Raw genomic sequence first — 14,076 nt, 5'->3', positions numbered from 1 at the left:
GCAGAAGAAGAGGGTTAGAGGAACAAAAATCAGAAGGGACAAATGGAAAACAAATGATAAAATTGGCAGGCATAAATCCAACTGTACTAATAGTAACATTAACCATTATGACACTTGCCAATTAAAAAGTAAAAGATTGTATGAATGGAAAAGCAAGACCCGACTACATGCTGCGCAGGAGACGGCCAAATACAAACACGGTGTAGACCAAATGTAAAGGGACATAAAAAGACAAATGATATAAACAGCGTAAGAACATTAGAGTAGCTATACAAATATCAGATAAAGTAGACTTCAAGAAAAAGTCTACTATTAGAAATAAAGAGGGACATTTTATAATAAGAAGGTCAACACATCAGGAAGATACAATAATAAAAATGTATGTATCTAATAACAGAACTTCAAAATAAGCAGAAATTAACAAAGGGACAAACAGACAATCCCACAGTCACAGCTGGAGATGTTAACAGTCTTCTCTCAGCAACTTAGAGACCAATTCCCCAAGAATCAGAAAAGTCATAAAAATTCTGAACAATGCTGTCAATCATCTTGATCTAATTGGTATTTAAAGAACACTACCTCTAACAACTGTAGAATATTCTTTTCAATTGCACATGGCATATTCACCAAGATCAATTATATGTTGGGCCATGAAACAAGTCTCAATATATTCAAAAAGACTAGAATCATACAGAATATGTTTTCTGACCAAAATGAAATTAAATTAGAAATCAGTAATAATCAGATATTTAGAAAAAACCTACATATTTGCAAATGAAGCAATATATTTCTGAAAGTAGAACTGGAAAATAGTTTGAATAGTTGAATAATAAAAATACAACATATCAAAATTTATGGGATAAAGGGAAATTTATAGACTTGAATGTTTATATTAGAAAGGAAGACATCAAATTAATAACCTAAGGTTCAATTTTATTTTATTTTTCTTGGGGGCAGAGTCCCGCTCTGTCACCCTGGCTAGAGTGCTGTGGCGTCAGCCTAGCTCACAGCAACCTCAAACTCCTGGGCTCAAGCAATCCTTCTGCCTCAGCCTCCCAAGTAAGCTGGGACTACAGGCATGCGCCACCATGCCCGGCTAATTTTTTCTATATATTTTTAGTTGTCCAGCTAATTTCTTTTTATTTTTTAGTAGAGACGGGGTCTCACTTTTGTTCAGGCTGGTCTCAAACTCCTGACCTCAAGCGATCCACCCACCTCGGCCTCCCAGAGTGCTAGGATCACAGGCATGAGCCACTGCGCCCAGCCTAGGTTCAACTTTAAAAAGCTAAACGAAGGGCCAGGCACAGTGGCTCATGCCTGTAATCCCAGCCCTTTGAGAGGCCGAGGCAGGAGGATCACTTGAGGCCAGGAGTTCAAGACCAGCCTGAGCAACACAGCGAGACCCCGCCTCTGCAAAAAATAAAAAAATTAGCCAGGTGTCATGGCATGCACCTGTAGTCCTAGCTACTCAGGAGGCTGAGGAAGGAGGATTGCTTGAGCCCAGGAGTTTGAGACCCCCCCAGGGCAACACAGTAAGACCCCATCTCTACAAAAAATAAAAAATTAGCTGGGCACAGTGGTGCGCGCCTGTAGTCCCAGGTACTTGAGAAGCTGAGGCAGGAGCTTTGAGCCTAGGAGTTGGAGGTTGAAGTGAGCTATGATCAGGCCACTGCACTCCAGCCCTGTCTCTTAAAAAGGAAAAAAGAAAAAAAAAAAAAAACCCTCTGATCTGACATGCGAGGGAGGGCGCCCCACTGATGCCTGAGAAAGGCCGTTTCTGGAGAGGGCTGGGCAAGAGAGCCTGACTCAAGTGGGATCAGAGAGAAATGAAATGAACGCGAGTGAATACAGGCAAGTCTTTTGAAGAACTAAGGAGACAGGAGGGCAGTGAGCCCACACGGAGTGGGGGGAGCAAGGGTGTGTGCGGATGGAAACCCTCTGGGGTGAGGCATGAACTGATGCTGTGTCTTGAGGTGTGGGCTGCCCCGGCCACCATCCAGTGACATCAGGGAGGGCCGGTGCATGGCTGAGGGGCAGAGCTTCAGACTTCACTGACTCAATACTGGATTTCTATTCCTTGACATTTGCTTAGGCACCAAAGATAGAAGCAACTGTATCTCTGAGGACAAAATTACAAAGCAAAGGCCATTTCACCCTTAACTTAGTTCAGCCTAGCTGAGTGAAGCTGCCAGACATTCTTTGGCTGGAAAGATCCGAGCTCAACTTACTTGACTTTGAGGGAAACACCCTGTGGGACTCCAACGCTGACAGCTGCACCCAGAACGCTGTGCCTGGAGATCTTCCTCTCGGCTCCGTACTCCACCACCGTCCCGAAGAAGCCTGCCCTGCAGGGAGCAGACTGCAGTCACCACCTCTGTCCTTCTCATTCGCCACCCCAAGGGCAGCTGTCCACTTGAGAAGAGACCGGGTCCCCGTCCCATCCCTACCACCCACAGGGAACAGATTCATGTTCAGTGCCCTTGGTCATTGACAGAACAAAGCTGGGACATCCACGGTCCAGTTCTTCCATTTGACTCTCGAATTCCTCAAGGGCTGGGACTGCAGTGTTCAATCCCCACAGCGTCCCCACAGGAGGCTCTCAAGAAACGCCACACACACACACGAAGACATTCATGTGAGCGGGCGCCTTATGCCGACCGCTCCCCATGGGAAGCACCCACGCAGACCAGCAGGCCTGAGTGTTAGCCAGGCCAGCACTTACTTGAGGGATCCTTTCACGCGAGTCTGATCGTCATCCTGGAACTTGTGCTGATAGCTGATCAGTGCAAAGGAGTGAGGGATCCCCAGCTGAGGAGACAGAGGGTACACGTATGTGCAACTCTGTGGGCAGGCTGGGGGGTGCCCAGCCAGCTGCCCACCAGCTCTGGGCATTTACCTGCAGGCCTTTAAGGCAGCGGCCACTATATGGCAGCTGCACAAAGTGTGTGAAAATTTCCTAGTAGCCAGTATTTAAAAACTGGGAGATTGCACATAAAAACCCGGTTTTTTAGCTTCTCACAAAAAATAAAAACTCTGGCAACACTGAGCCTGTGCTCCCAGGGGCAGCAGTTGGTGAGAGTGGCCTTTGAGGCGTGGCCTCTCATTCACCAGCCCTTGCCTGGCCTCCTTTACTCACTGCCTGGCCAGGGTGGCATCTGAGTGCATGACTCTGCTTTAGGGCTTCATTTGCCAACCAGTGCTCCCACCTGAATTCTGTGGGCTTCTCCCACCAGATGTTAAAATGTCATTTTGCTTTAGGATAATCCAGACACAGCTCCCTTGGGTGCCTAAGAACATTATCTCAATGCTCTGTGAGGCTTCCAACAGATCACTCCTGAGTGTGGGCAACCAGGGCCTGCCCCTCAGGCCTCCACGGGTACTTAGACCCGAGCAGGGCACCTGACTGAGTGCCTGGAGCTCTGTCCTCGGGAGATGGCAGCTCCTTGGCTCACCTGCAGGGCCACAGTGAAGTGGCTGGTTTTAGTGTCCCGGACGATGCTAGTGTTCATGGCCGACTGGATACCCCACCGCCACTGCAGGTAGCCCACGGTGTTCTTGTCCAGGTTCCGAGCTAGGACAGTGGTAAGGCCAGGCCGGATTCCACGGGATGAAAACTGCAGAGCACAGTTTGTCGTCACAAAGCTGGGGGGACACAGAGAGAGAAAGGGTCCTGGATGGCACCTGCTCTCAGCTGTTCTTTGTCACCTTCTCTCTGCTAGGCCAGGATCTTGCTCACTATCACATCTACGAATTCCTGGGCCAGCAGCCAGCAAGGAAAGGCAGGAGACCAGGCCTCCACCCATACGAGGAAGAGGAAGGGCAATGGGCAGATCCTTCCAGCAATCCTCCCAGGAGATCCACCCCACATCCACTCCGACTTTAACTAAGACCACAGGGGCACCTGGACATCTGCCAGTAGAGGCAGTCCTCGGCAAGTCAGAATCACCTGGGTGTGCAAATGAGGTAGCCCAGGGCAGTGGTTCCCAAGCTTTGGCGCACAGTAGACTCACCTGGCTGATCTAAAAACAACACTGACGGCTGGCTCCTCCCCCAGGCATTCTGATTGCTTTGGTATTGGCTGAAAAGTCTCCCAGAAGATTCAAATGTGCAGCAGAGTTTGGGAACCACTTACCGAGCGCACTCCCCAGACCAATTAAATCAGAATTCCTGGGCAGGGGCCCAGGCATCAGTGTAATTTTAGAAAACCGCCCATGTGGCTCTGATGTACATCCACAGTGTGTACTACAGACTGAAGCTATCAGCAAAGCGAGCACAGGAAACCGGTTCCAGGAAGGGCCTCTGCGGCTTGTTTCCAAGGGAGTCCAGCCCCATCTTCTGGTTAAAGAGGGGTATTTCATTTCACTAACAAAGGAACTCACAGAACTTCATCCAAGGTGTTGCAAGGTGAATAAACAGCTGCTTTCTCTAGTAAAAACACCAGCACTCACATGATTGCCCAAGATTAGTTTCTTTCTCTCCTTTCTAAACTCCAGAGGTGATGCTTTTGTCATTAAAACAACAATAAACATAACTCTTATCCTGATCACTCCTTTACTCATTTCCAGTAGCTTCCCAAGGTCAACGAATGAATAACTCCCCACTCTCCACAGGGCCCCGACCCAACATTTTCTCCATTTATTCCACACTCAAGTCACACTGGAGTCAGGGAGCAAGCAGGGAGGAGAGACAGAAAAAGCTACCCCTAGAATTCTAAGAGAAGTCACAGAGTGTAATTTGAAAGAATCAAAGTAAGACGGGATCCTTGTTTCGCCAGGGAGACGGAGCATTTGGTCCAGCGCTGTCCTAGAGAAACAGAGACTCTGGCGGAGAAAGGAGCGGGGCAGACGCTGGGCGGGGGGGATCGGCCACACACCTGTCTGCCTTTGTCAATCTGATTCCACAAACAAGCAACCTTTTTATAAAAAGAGATGGGGTCTTACTATGTCACCCAGGCTGGTCTTACACTCCTGGGCTCAAGTGATCCTGCTGCTTCGGCCTCCTGAGTGGCTGGGATTATGGGCGTGAGCCACCACACCCAGCTCCCAGGAGTAGCCTTTCAAGTGCAGTTTGGACTCACAAATACAGACGGTCCCCACGTAATGATTGATGGTTCCACTTCTTATTTTTTGACATCATGAAAGGTTTATCAGAGCATTAAATGCATTTGCGACTCAATATATTTCTGACTTATGATGGCTTATCAGGACGCTACACCACCGTAAATGGAGGGAGGCCTGTAACGTGAGCCAAGGATCAGGGAGTCCTGAACAGCAGGCACGCGTAGCTGGTCTGGGCGCTGCACAGGGACGAACTGGCACTGCCTTCTACAGACCAGTCAGTATCTTCGCCTGTAAATCTGCACTCTCAAGTCTAATAAACTCTGGGTACTACAACAAAATTCAATCTCCAAACCTGTAACAAGTGGATGACCAGCCAGCCCGAGACCCTAGACCCAGTGAACAGACGCTCGGGCTCTACCAGAAAATGGCCGGAAGGTTTTCCTCAACTAAGTGTCTCCAGAACTTGTCTGACGTTAGGATTCCCAGGCTCCTCAGAGGACTTGATTCAGCTTCTAACCAGCATCTGAGGTGACAGTTCTAAGCAAACAAGGTCAGGACAATACTGACGTGTATACACACGATACACTGTATCACCTGACAGTCTGGTTAGAAGTACGAATCCCTGTCCCCTTAGACATTTGAGAGCGGTACCCAGGTGATCCCCAATGGTGGCACGACCCGAGCCCCTTTCCATCTTCATGCTCTGCCTGGAGGCACCGCTTTGGCTGAGGCCTCCACCCGCCCCACAGGCCGAGTCCTCCTGGTCCCGTGCACTCGTCCCTCACTCTCCCTGGGTCAGACTGACCTGTGAACTTGCCTGTACTCCCTGCCCCATGCCCTGTGCACTGAATGACCAGACTGGCGGGCAGGGACTGGGTTGTACCCTGCAGAGCCCAGCAAGCATGCAGATATGCGTCCCATCACAAGTGTAATAACTTTCTTATCACACATGTACCCCATTCCAGGACTCCTTCAGCTGTATCTTCCTTCCAGAGAAAAGAGATTTTCTTTACTTTCCACCCAATTCTATTATCTGAGCTCACAGAGACAACCCAGCCCACACCATATGGGAAATAAGGACACTAATGTCATTCTAGAAGGGACAGGAATGTATAGTTCTAGGAGTGTGACATCACAGCAGCAGCAGAGATGACAGGAGGCAGAGGCTGGGCATGTCTGGCATATGTCAACTGACCTCATAACTGGGCAGTCTGACATCCTCTGGGATAAAGAAATGATCCACAAGTCCTTAAGTATTTCAGCCCGCTAACTAACTTCCCTGTGAAGGCACTTTGCAGACATCGCCTCGTGGCACAGGTGGGGAAAGTGCACACCATGGAGGGCGAAGCCTAGCTGAGGCTGGGACAAGGATCAGGGCCCCTGCAATCCGGTGCTTCTCCCCACCCACACACTGTCTGGGCTTCGTGCCAGCATGGCAACTGCCCGACATGCTCAGTAACCTTGCAGGACAGACAAGATAGCACCAGTGACTGTGATAAAAAGGATACACAGTTCTAGTCTCCTAAACTAACAAAGACCACCAAAGAGGATCTATCTCTTATATTTACCATCTTGGTGTGAGATTGCGGAACAGCTTGAGGCCAAATAAAGGCCCCTGTAGGTCTCCAGCTCCAAATTCCAACTGTTAGGAAAGGAAAAAGAAAGTATTAGTGGCATTTTTATCTCGTAGCAGCACCCCAGGCTCAGGTATGCATCTCTAGTTATGATTTCTTCATTTAATTCAATACTCGTTGCCAGGGCTTTAAAAGAAGGGGATGGAAGATTCTTAATATCTCATTTTAACCTTTGCCAAATGGAGATGTCTGTTGCCGCCGACTCAAAGAAGCCCAGGTTTCAGTGGCGCATGTTTCAGAAATGGGCCCCTCAAAGAAAAAGCTGCTAGCCTCTGATACTCAACTTCCTGACTTAGGCTCCCCACCCCTCCCCGCAGCAGAGCCCCATCTGCAGAGCTCTGCTGCGGTCAGGTGCCTCCCTAGCCCCACCACGCAGGCAATGCCTTTGCATTTCCATTCTGCTCTGGAGGTATCACCGGTGACTGGAGATGATTCTCGGGGGGTCTGATGTTAAAGCCCACCAGCATTTCCACACTCGCATGGCCTGGGAAGTTGCAGCCGATTCTAGCTGCCTCATTTACCAGTCTGGGTGACTTTCAAGGGAACTCTTCAATGTTAATTTGATGCAGCTCAATTTGCTCAGCAGAAGTGGCTGGTAAGTGACCACCCATCAGTGGACCAGAGCACTGAAGCAAGCCACCTGCCTTCTGCATTGTGCAGGAAAAGCGTTAGCTCACAGGCTTTTGCTCAAAAAAGGGAACAAAGATGCTGAGTTTCTAGAGGTTGGATTTCTGGAAGTTGGCATCTCAAAGGAAATCTTGTTTTTTATCCTAATTTTCAGCTGTTAGAAGACTGAAAGGATTCCTTAGAAATGAGACATATTTTTCTTCTGTGGCCAGTCAACTTATGGAAGTTTGACACTTGGTACCCTGTTACACAAGAATGGGGCCAACTCTGGGTCAGTTTGAGGGTTAGTTTTTAGAGTGTAAATGTTCAGAAATAAGGCTCTGCATGGACAACACAACCCAGCCAAATCATCATTCTTACCTCTCCCCATCCCTTTGCAGAAGTGACTCGTCTGAGTGCAAAGTTAATGGAGCCCCCTCCATTCCCGTTCTGGGTCGAGAGGCTTCCAGAGAGGATGGCTGTGTCTGTAGCTGTCAAGGGTGCCTAGGAAATGATACTTGCTGGTAATAAATGAGTCAAAGCGATAGGAAGCGCCGGTGAAAGCAGTCTAATGAATTCATTGTAAGAACAAGGCCAAAGGTGCAAATGACTGCAGTTCAGAAGTACACAGGGGGTTGGGCTCGGTGGCTCACGCCTGTAATCCTAGCACTCTGGGAGGCCAAGGCGGGAGGATTGCTCGAGGTCAGGAGTTCAAGACCAGCCTGAGCAAGAGCGAGACCCTGTCTCTACTAAAAATAGAGAAAGAAATTAACCTGACAACTGAAAACATACAGAAAAAATTAGCCGGGCATGGTGGCGCATGCCTGTAGTCCCAGCTACTTGGGAGGCTGAGGCAGAAGGATTGCTTGAGCCTAGGAGTTTGAGGTTGTTATGAGCTAGGCTGACACCACGGCACTCTAGCCCGGGCAACAGAGTGAGACTCTGTCTCAAAAAAACCCCTCAAAAAAAAACAAAAAAAGGGCCGGGCGCGGTGGCTCACGCCTGTAATCCTAGCACTCTGGGAGGCCGAGGCGGGTGGATTGCTTGAGGTCAGGAGTTCGAGACCAGCCTGAGCAAGAGCAAGACCCCGTCTCTACTAAAAATAGAAAGAAATTATAGGGCCAACTAAAAATCTATATAGAAAAAAAATTAGCCGGGCATGGTGGCGCATGCCTGTAGTCCCAGCTACTCGGGAGGCTGAGGCAGGAGGATCGCTCAAGCCGAGGAGTCTGAGGTTGCTGTGAGCTAGGCTGACGCCACGGCACTCATTCTAGCCTGGGCAACAAAGCGAGACTCTGTTTCAAACAAAACAAAACAAAACAACAAACAAACAAAAAAAGAAGTACACAGGGATGTGCAATTATCTCAACTACTTTTCTCTCACTCTGTTATTTGGACTGCATGTAGCCATGAAGATAATATGTTTTTCAAAAGCTTTAATGACCAAATTTCACAACACCAGGGGGAAACACAGGGCTAAATGCTGGGTTCTTAGTGTACCAGTGAAATCGGCTGGCACAGCACCTTCCCTAAGTGCCTTCCCACTGTGGGATGTCTGGGCCTCTCCAGTCCATGCTTGCCACCAGGGTTCTAGAAGGGACTGAAGACCTTCCCGTGGCTGTATTAACTGACTCTGGTAGCTCCAAGAAGGGGCAAGCTTCCCTTAGTTAGGACCTCCATGTTGTTGGCTGATGCATTTGAGAATAAATGAGCTGAGGAGGCAGAGACCTACTACAACCCTCACAGAGAATGGCCTGACTTTGTCACATCGGCAGAGTGGGCAGAAAGGTGACATTTTCTTCACCCCAAGTCTTGGGGTGCAGAGCTGCACCTAATAAAGTGTACCTTGAAATTAAAACCGGTTGTTAGCATTATCCATGGAGGTCTGCTTTCTCTCCTAAAATCACCATGACCTATGCTTTGGACCTCTCTCAGACCATGAACTAACTGGAAAGACCTGAGACCTTGGAAGCTAAGCACCCTCAGCCCCACACTCATGCTGGCTAATTTGCCAGCAAAGCAGTAATGCACAAGGCTGTAACTGGAGCTCTTTTCTTTTCTTTTTTTTTTTTTAAACTGCTAATTGCATCCTTTCATAAATAAAGATGAGAAAAACCCTAAGCAGACTCTCATTCCAGATGCTTGCTGTGTTGCGCCTCATTAACTCGAGCCCTTGCTGTACTCGGAGAGGTGTCTGTGTGCTTTACCTCAATGGACTGGGATATGTGCATTTTATTAATTTCAATCTGTGGAAAGCCACTTCCGGATACATCTTCATACTCCTCATCATAGCGATCAAAAAGGTCAGTGGCATCTACTCCAACGCTGATCGTTCCCTGGGGCAGAAAAGAAGCAGTCAGCATGAAGGGTGGTGATTGTGGAACAAGAGACAATGCTACATTTCAACAGTTAGCTCAAGTTATCTGACTCCACGGTACACTGGGTTTAGGTAGCACACTCCACCATGAAGCCCACAAAGCATGAATGTCACAGTTTAAACCAAAAACTGCAGAGCACCAGACTTCCAGAGCCACAAAGCATCATTTGACTAGGAGGACCAGTCTGCACATCTGCAGAAGAACAGCATGCCAAAGACAAAAGTGTTGGTATGAATAAAAGATCTATACAATTTGATTTTCAGAGACCAAATAAGACCCATGAATGCATAAAACAACCTAGAAACTAGCTACATGGATTAAACATTTTTCTCTAAACACTCTTACATCAAAAACTACCCTAAAACTCTTTAAAACATAAAAATACCATCAAAGATAAAGCACAAATTATGAACAAATGGGAGACCTAAAATTGCTCCACCTTCTAATATTTGAGAATTAAGTTATGAGAAACAAAATACCATATTCTCAAGAAATTCTAAGCTAAAATTTTGCTGACTGATAAAAAATCCTCCTTACTCAGAAAAATCAATGTTTATTATTCTGGTTTAAAGTCATAACTTTCTTTTTTTTTTTTTAAAGTCATAACTTTCAAAATAGGCATATATTAGGTCATTAAATATCAAATGTCCGATTTAGAATCAAAAGTTTTGTTTATTATATCTTAAACAAGAAGCAGTACAATTAATCAAAGTATGTGCCTAAACTATTGGCACAGTTTTGCCATCTTTTTTTTTTTTTTTTGAGACAGAGTCTCTCTCTGTTGCCCGGGCTAAAGTGCTGTGGCGTCAGCCTAGCTCACAGCAACCTCAAACTCCTGGGCTCAAGCGATCCTACTGCCTATGCCTCCCAAGTAGCTGGGACTACAGGCATGTACCAGCATGCCCGGCTAATTTTTTCTCTCTCTATATATGTTTTTAGCTGTCTGTATAATTTCTTTTCTATTTTTAGTAGAGATGGGGTCTCGCTCTTGCTCAGGCTGGTCTCAAACTCCTGAGCTCAAACAATCTGCCCGCCTCGGCCTCCCAGAGTGCTAGGATTACAGGCGTGAGCCACTGTGCCCGGCCCAGTTTTGCCATCTTAACGGTAGCTTGTTTATGCCAGGAGTGAAGAAGCCTGGAGAGTGAGTGGCGATGAAAACCCAAAAGGCGTTTTCCACAGCTTGTTGAGAATTGAGTATTTTTCCTTGCAAGAAGTGGTCCAAAGCCTGGAAGAAGTGGTAGTCAGTTGATGCAAGGTCTGGTGAATACGGTAGATAACAGAGTTTCCAAGTCCAGCTGCTGTAGTTTGAGCAATGTTGTTTGTGTGACAAGTGGTCAAGTGTTGTCTCACAAGAGGATTGGCCTGTCTCTGTTGACCAATCTGCTTAGTCGCAAGCATCCTCCTCATTTCCTCCAATTGGGTGCAGTAGACAATTGATTGATCAGGTTTCATGAAGCTGTAGTGGATAATACCAGCGCAGGACCACCAAACAAATGGCAGTAGCTTTTTCTGATGAATATTTGGTATTCGGCACTTCATCTTTACCCAGCCATTATGCTGAATGCTTGCGACTGTCAAAAAGAATCCATTTTTCATCACATGCAACAATACAGTGTAGAAATGGTTTGCCTTTATGTTATAACAGCAAAGAAAGGCAAGCTTCGAGATGCTTTCTCTTCTGATGCTCGTTTAATTCATGTGGAACCCATCTATGCAGTTTCTTTACCTTGCCAATTTGTTTCAAATGGTCTAATATTGTTGCAATAGTAACGTCAAACCTTGCTGCTAATTCAGATGTAGGTTGAGATGGATTCTCTTCGACTACAGCTTTCAGCTCATCATTATCCACTTTGGTCTCAGGTCGCCCACGTGGCTCCTTTTCAAGATTAAAATAACCAGGACCAATGGAACTTCTCAAACCATCGTACTGTGTGCTCATTAGTCACATCCTTCCCAAACACTTCATTGATATTTCGAGCTGTCTGTGCTGCACTGGTTCCAGGACAGAACTCATATTAGAAAATAACACAAATTTTTGACTTATCCATGGTTTCACAAAAATTGCTCTAAAAATTTTTTGAAAGACAATCACAAGCCAAAATGTGTGTTTGAAAGACTGAGGCTATACCTTCACAATAAAGATAAAACAGAAAGTGTCAAAGTGAAATGTTAGAGATATCAACTGTCAAATGTAATACATAAGGAAATCGGATATTTCATACATAATAACCTAATATCTTAATCCAACGTATAAAAATATGACCACACACACATTTTTATTAAATTGTTTGCAGCCCATTTTAAAAAACAACTTATTGAGGTTTAATTTATGTATAATAATATAAACTGCACCCATTTGAAGTTCACGATTCAATGAGTTTTGACAGATGTATACACTTGTGAAACCACCTCCGAAATCAAGACACAGGACATTCTATCATCTGAAAAGCACCTTGGGAGGGAGTGTTTTAATTTTAAACGGTCAAGAATGGCATCCCTGAGTAGGGGACATGCAACAGAAATGAGAGGTAGCCCTGGTGGGCATCCTGTGGAGGTGCAACGTGGCTGCTGGGCTGGAGCAGAGAGGGCAATGGCAGGTGAGGAGTTTAGAGAGGGTGGTATGTGGGTGGTCTCCAGAGTTTATCTTGAATAACACCAGCTTGATCCTGCTGTTTCTTAGCAAATAGCCCAGATTTACATTTCTATGCCAGAGCGGGGTTTTGCAAATAGACCTTCACTTTGTACTTCTAGCAGCTGCTGAGGTCTCATCTAATGGTGTGTGAGATGCATGGTGACTTCAGGAGATGACCAGTGATAATCCACTACTCTTCTCCCATCTCTTTGCAGATGAGATATAAGCAGCACCTCCCTGTCTCAGAGGGCATGCATGGTGCTCACTGATATAACGAGTAGGCATAGCTAACTCCTTCTAGTTTCAGATGGTGGTGGGAAAAGTATCGGATGCTGCTGCTCCTTTGGCATATCAGGTAGTCAGGCGGCCAGTGCCTTGCCTGTGGGATGTATGAGGCTGTCAGCCATATCTGTAGGAAACTCTAGGTGTATAGGAAAATGTGGGGCTGGGCATGGTGGCTCACGCCTGTAATCCTAACACTCTGGCAGGCTGAGGCAGCAAGAGTGCTTGAGGTCAGGAGTTCAAGACCAGCCTGAGCAAGAGCAAGACCCTATCTCTACAAAAAATAGAAAAATTAGCCAGGTGTCATGGTATGCACCTGTAGTCCCAGCTACTCAGGAAGCTGAGGCAAGCGGACCACTTGAGCCCAGGAGTTTGAGGCTGCAGTGAGCTATGATCATGCCATGGCATTCCAGCCTGGGCAACAAGAGTGAGACTCTGTCTCTAAAAAAAAAAGAAAAAGAAAAGAAAAGAAAAGCGTGGGAAACCAGGTGGGCCCATTCTGCTGCAGAACCTAGCAGAGAGCACTCCGAACACCCTTGCCACAGTGTTTTTGTCGTCTATTGAGTGACAGAAATCAGGAGTTTTGATTTTTTTTTTTTTACCATTTAAAAACGCAAAAACCATTCTTAATGCACAGGCCATACAAAAACAGGCTCGAATTTGGCAACCCTTGATATAAACCTACAGGTTTTTCTTGTTGTTTGGTAATGCTTTCTTCTTCAATAAACTCTTCAGGTGGTGATAAGGTTAAAAATAGTGTATGTTTAATCAAAAAAATTAGTACTGAAGTTCTGTTTTCCCAGAAAGTTGATGAATTTTTAAGTTGTATGAAATGTTTTTCCATGTTGACCATCCAAAGTGCTAACTGAAAACCAAAAGTCTCAGATCTGCTGAAGAAGCACCAGCACCATCTTCAATAGTGAGTTGTTCTTTTAAGACTGCCCCAAAAGTGACGCTGTAGCAGCATATAACTCTGTAAAAAATGACTTTTTGTTTAGATCAAATGGCAGTTCCTCTATGTTAATTTCACTAACTTTTCCTTTCCAAGGTTTGTAATGCAAACTGTAATGTGAGCTGTCCTGTGGTGGCTGTCCTATTAGCACAACTTCACAACTGCTAATGATGCTAGCTTTCTATCAGCTGCTTCACATAGAAAACCCATTAACCCTAATAATCACTTGATGTCTGTTGGAGTGAAACACCTGACATTATAAATGCTACCATAAGCTCAGCTGAAAAGTTCCACGATGAATGTAAAAGTATTTTTTTTGTGTGTGTGGTGATACTCAAACACCAATTTGGGGGAGTACAGTGTCATGGTAAAATATATTCTTATTGAATCAAGAAACCAATGGAGCAAAAAGATTCTTAGAATTAGCTGTAGTACACACGTAATGCATAATTGTGTCAAACGGAGCTGTGATAAGTCTACCCATGGAAAATGGAGCTGCAGTTGTCAAAATTTACAAATATTTTTGAACAGT

General features: G+C 46.0%; 1 protein-coding gene across 1 annotated transcript in view; it reads right to left on the bottom strand.

Annotated features, from left to right (window-relative positions):
- The window catches only part of DNAJC11 (DnaJ heat shock protein family (Hsp40) member C11), a 64,325-nt gene that overhangs the window by 7,334 nt on the left and 42,915 nt on the right, over positions 1 to 14,076 (bottom strand). Inside the window, exons 5-10 of the mRNA XM_045546249.1 lie at positions 9,508 to 9,636; positions 7,682 to 7,804; positions 6,629 to 6,702; positions 3,453 to 3,642; positions 2,723 to 2,808; positions 2,229 to 2,345 (exon numbers count right to left, since the gene is read on the bottom strand). Of these exons, the coding sequence (XP_045402205.1) occupies positions 2,229 to 2,345; positions 2,723 to 2,808; positions 3,453 to 3,642; positions 6,629 to 6,702; positions 7,682 to 7,804; positions 9,508 to 9,636 (719 nt within the window). The remainder of the gene's footprint in view (positions 1 to 2,228; positions 2,346 to 2,722; positions 2,809 to 3,452; positions 3,643 to 6,628; positions 6,703 to 7,681; positions 7,805 to 9,507; positions 9,637 to 14,076) is intronic.

The sequence above is a fragment of the Lemur catta genome, chromosome 3, assembly GCF_020740605.2.
Source record: "Lemur catta isolate mLemCat1 chromosome 3, mLemCat1.pri, whole genome shotgun sequence".
Lineage (NCBI taxonomy): Eukaryota > Metazoa > Chordata > Mammalia > Primates > Lemuridae > Lemur > Lemur catta.
This window is presented reverse-complemented; position numbering and strand designations above follow the sequence as displayed.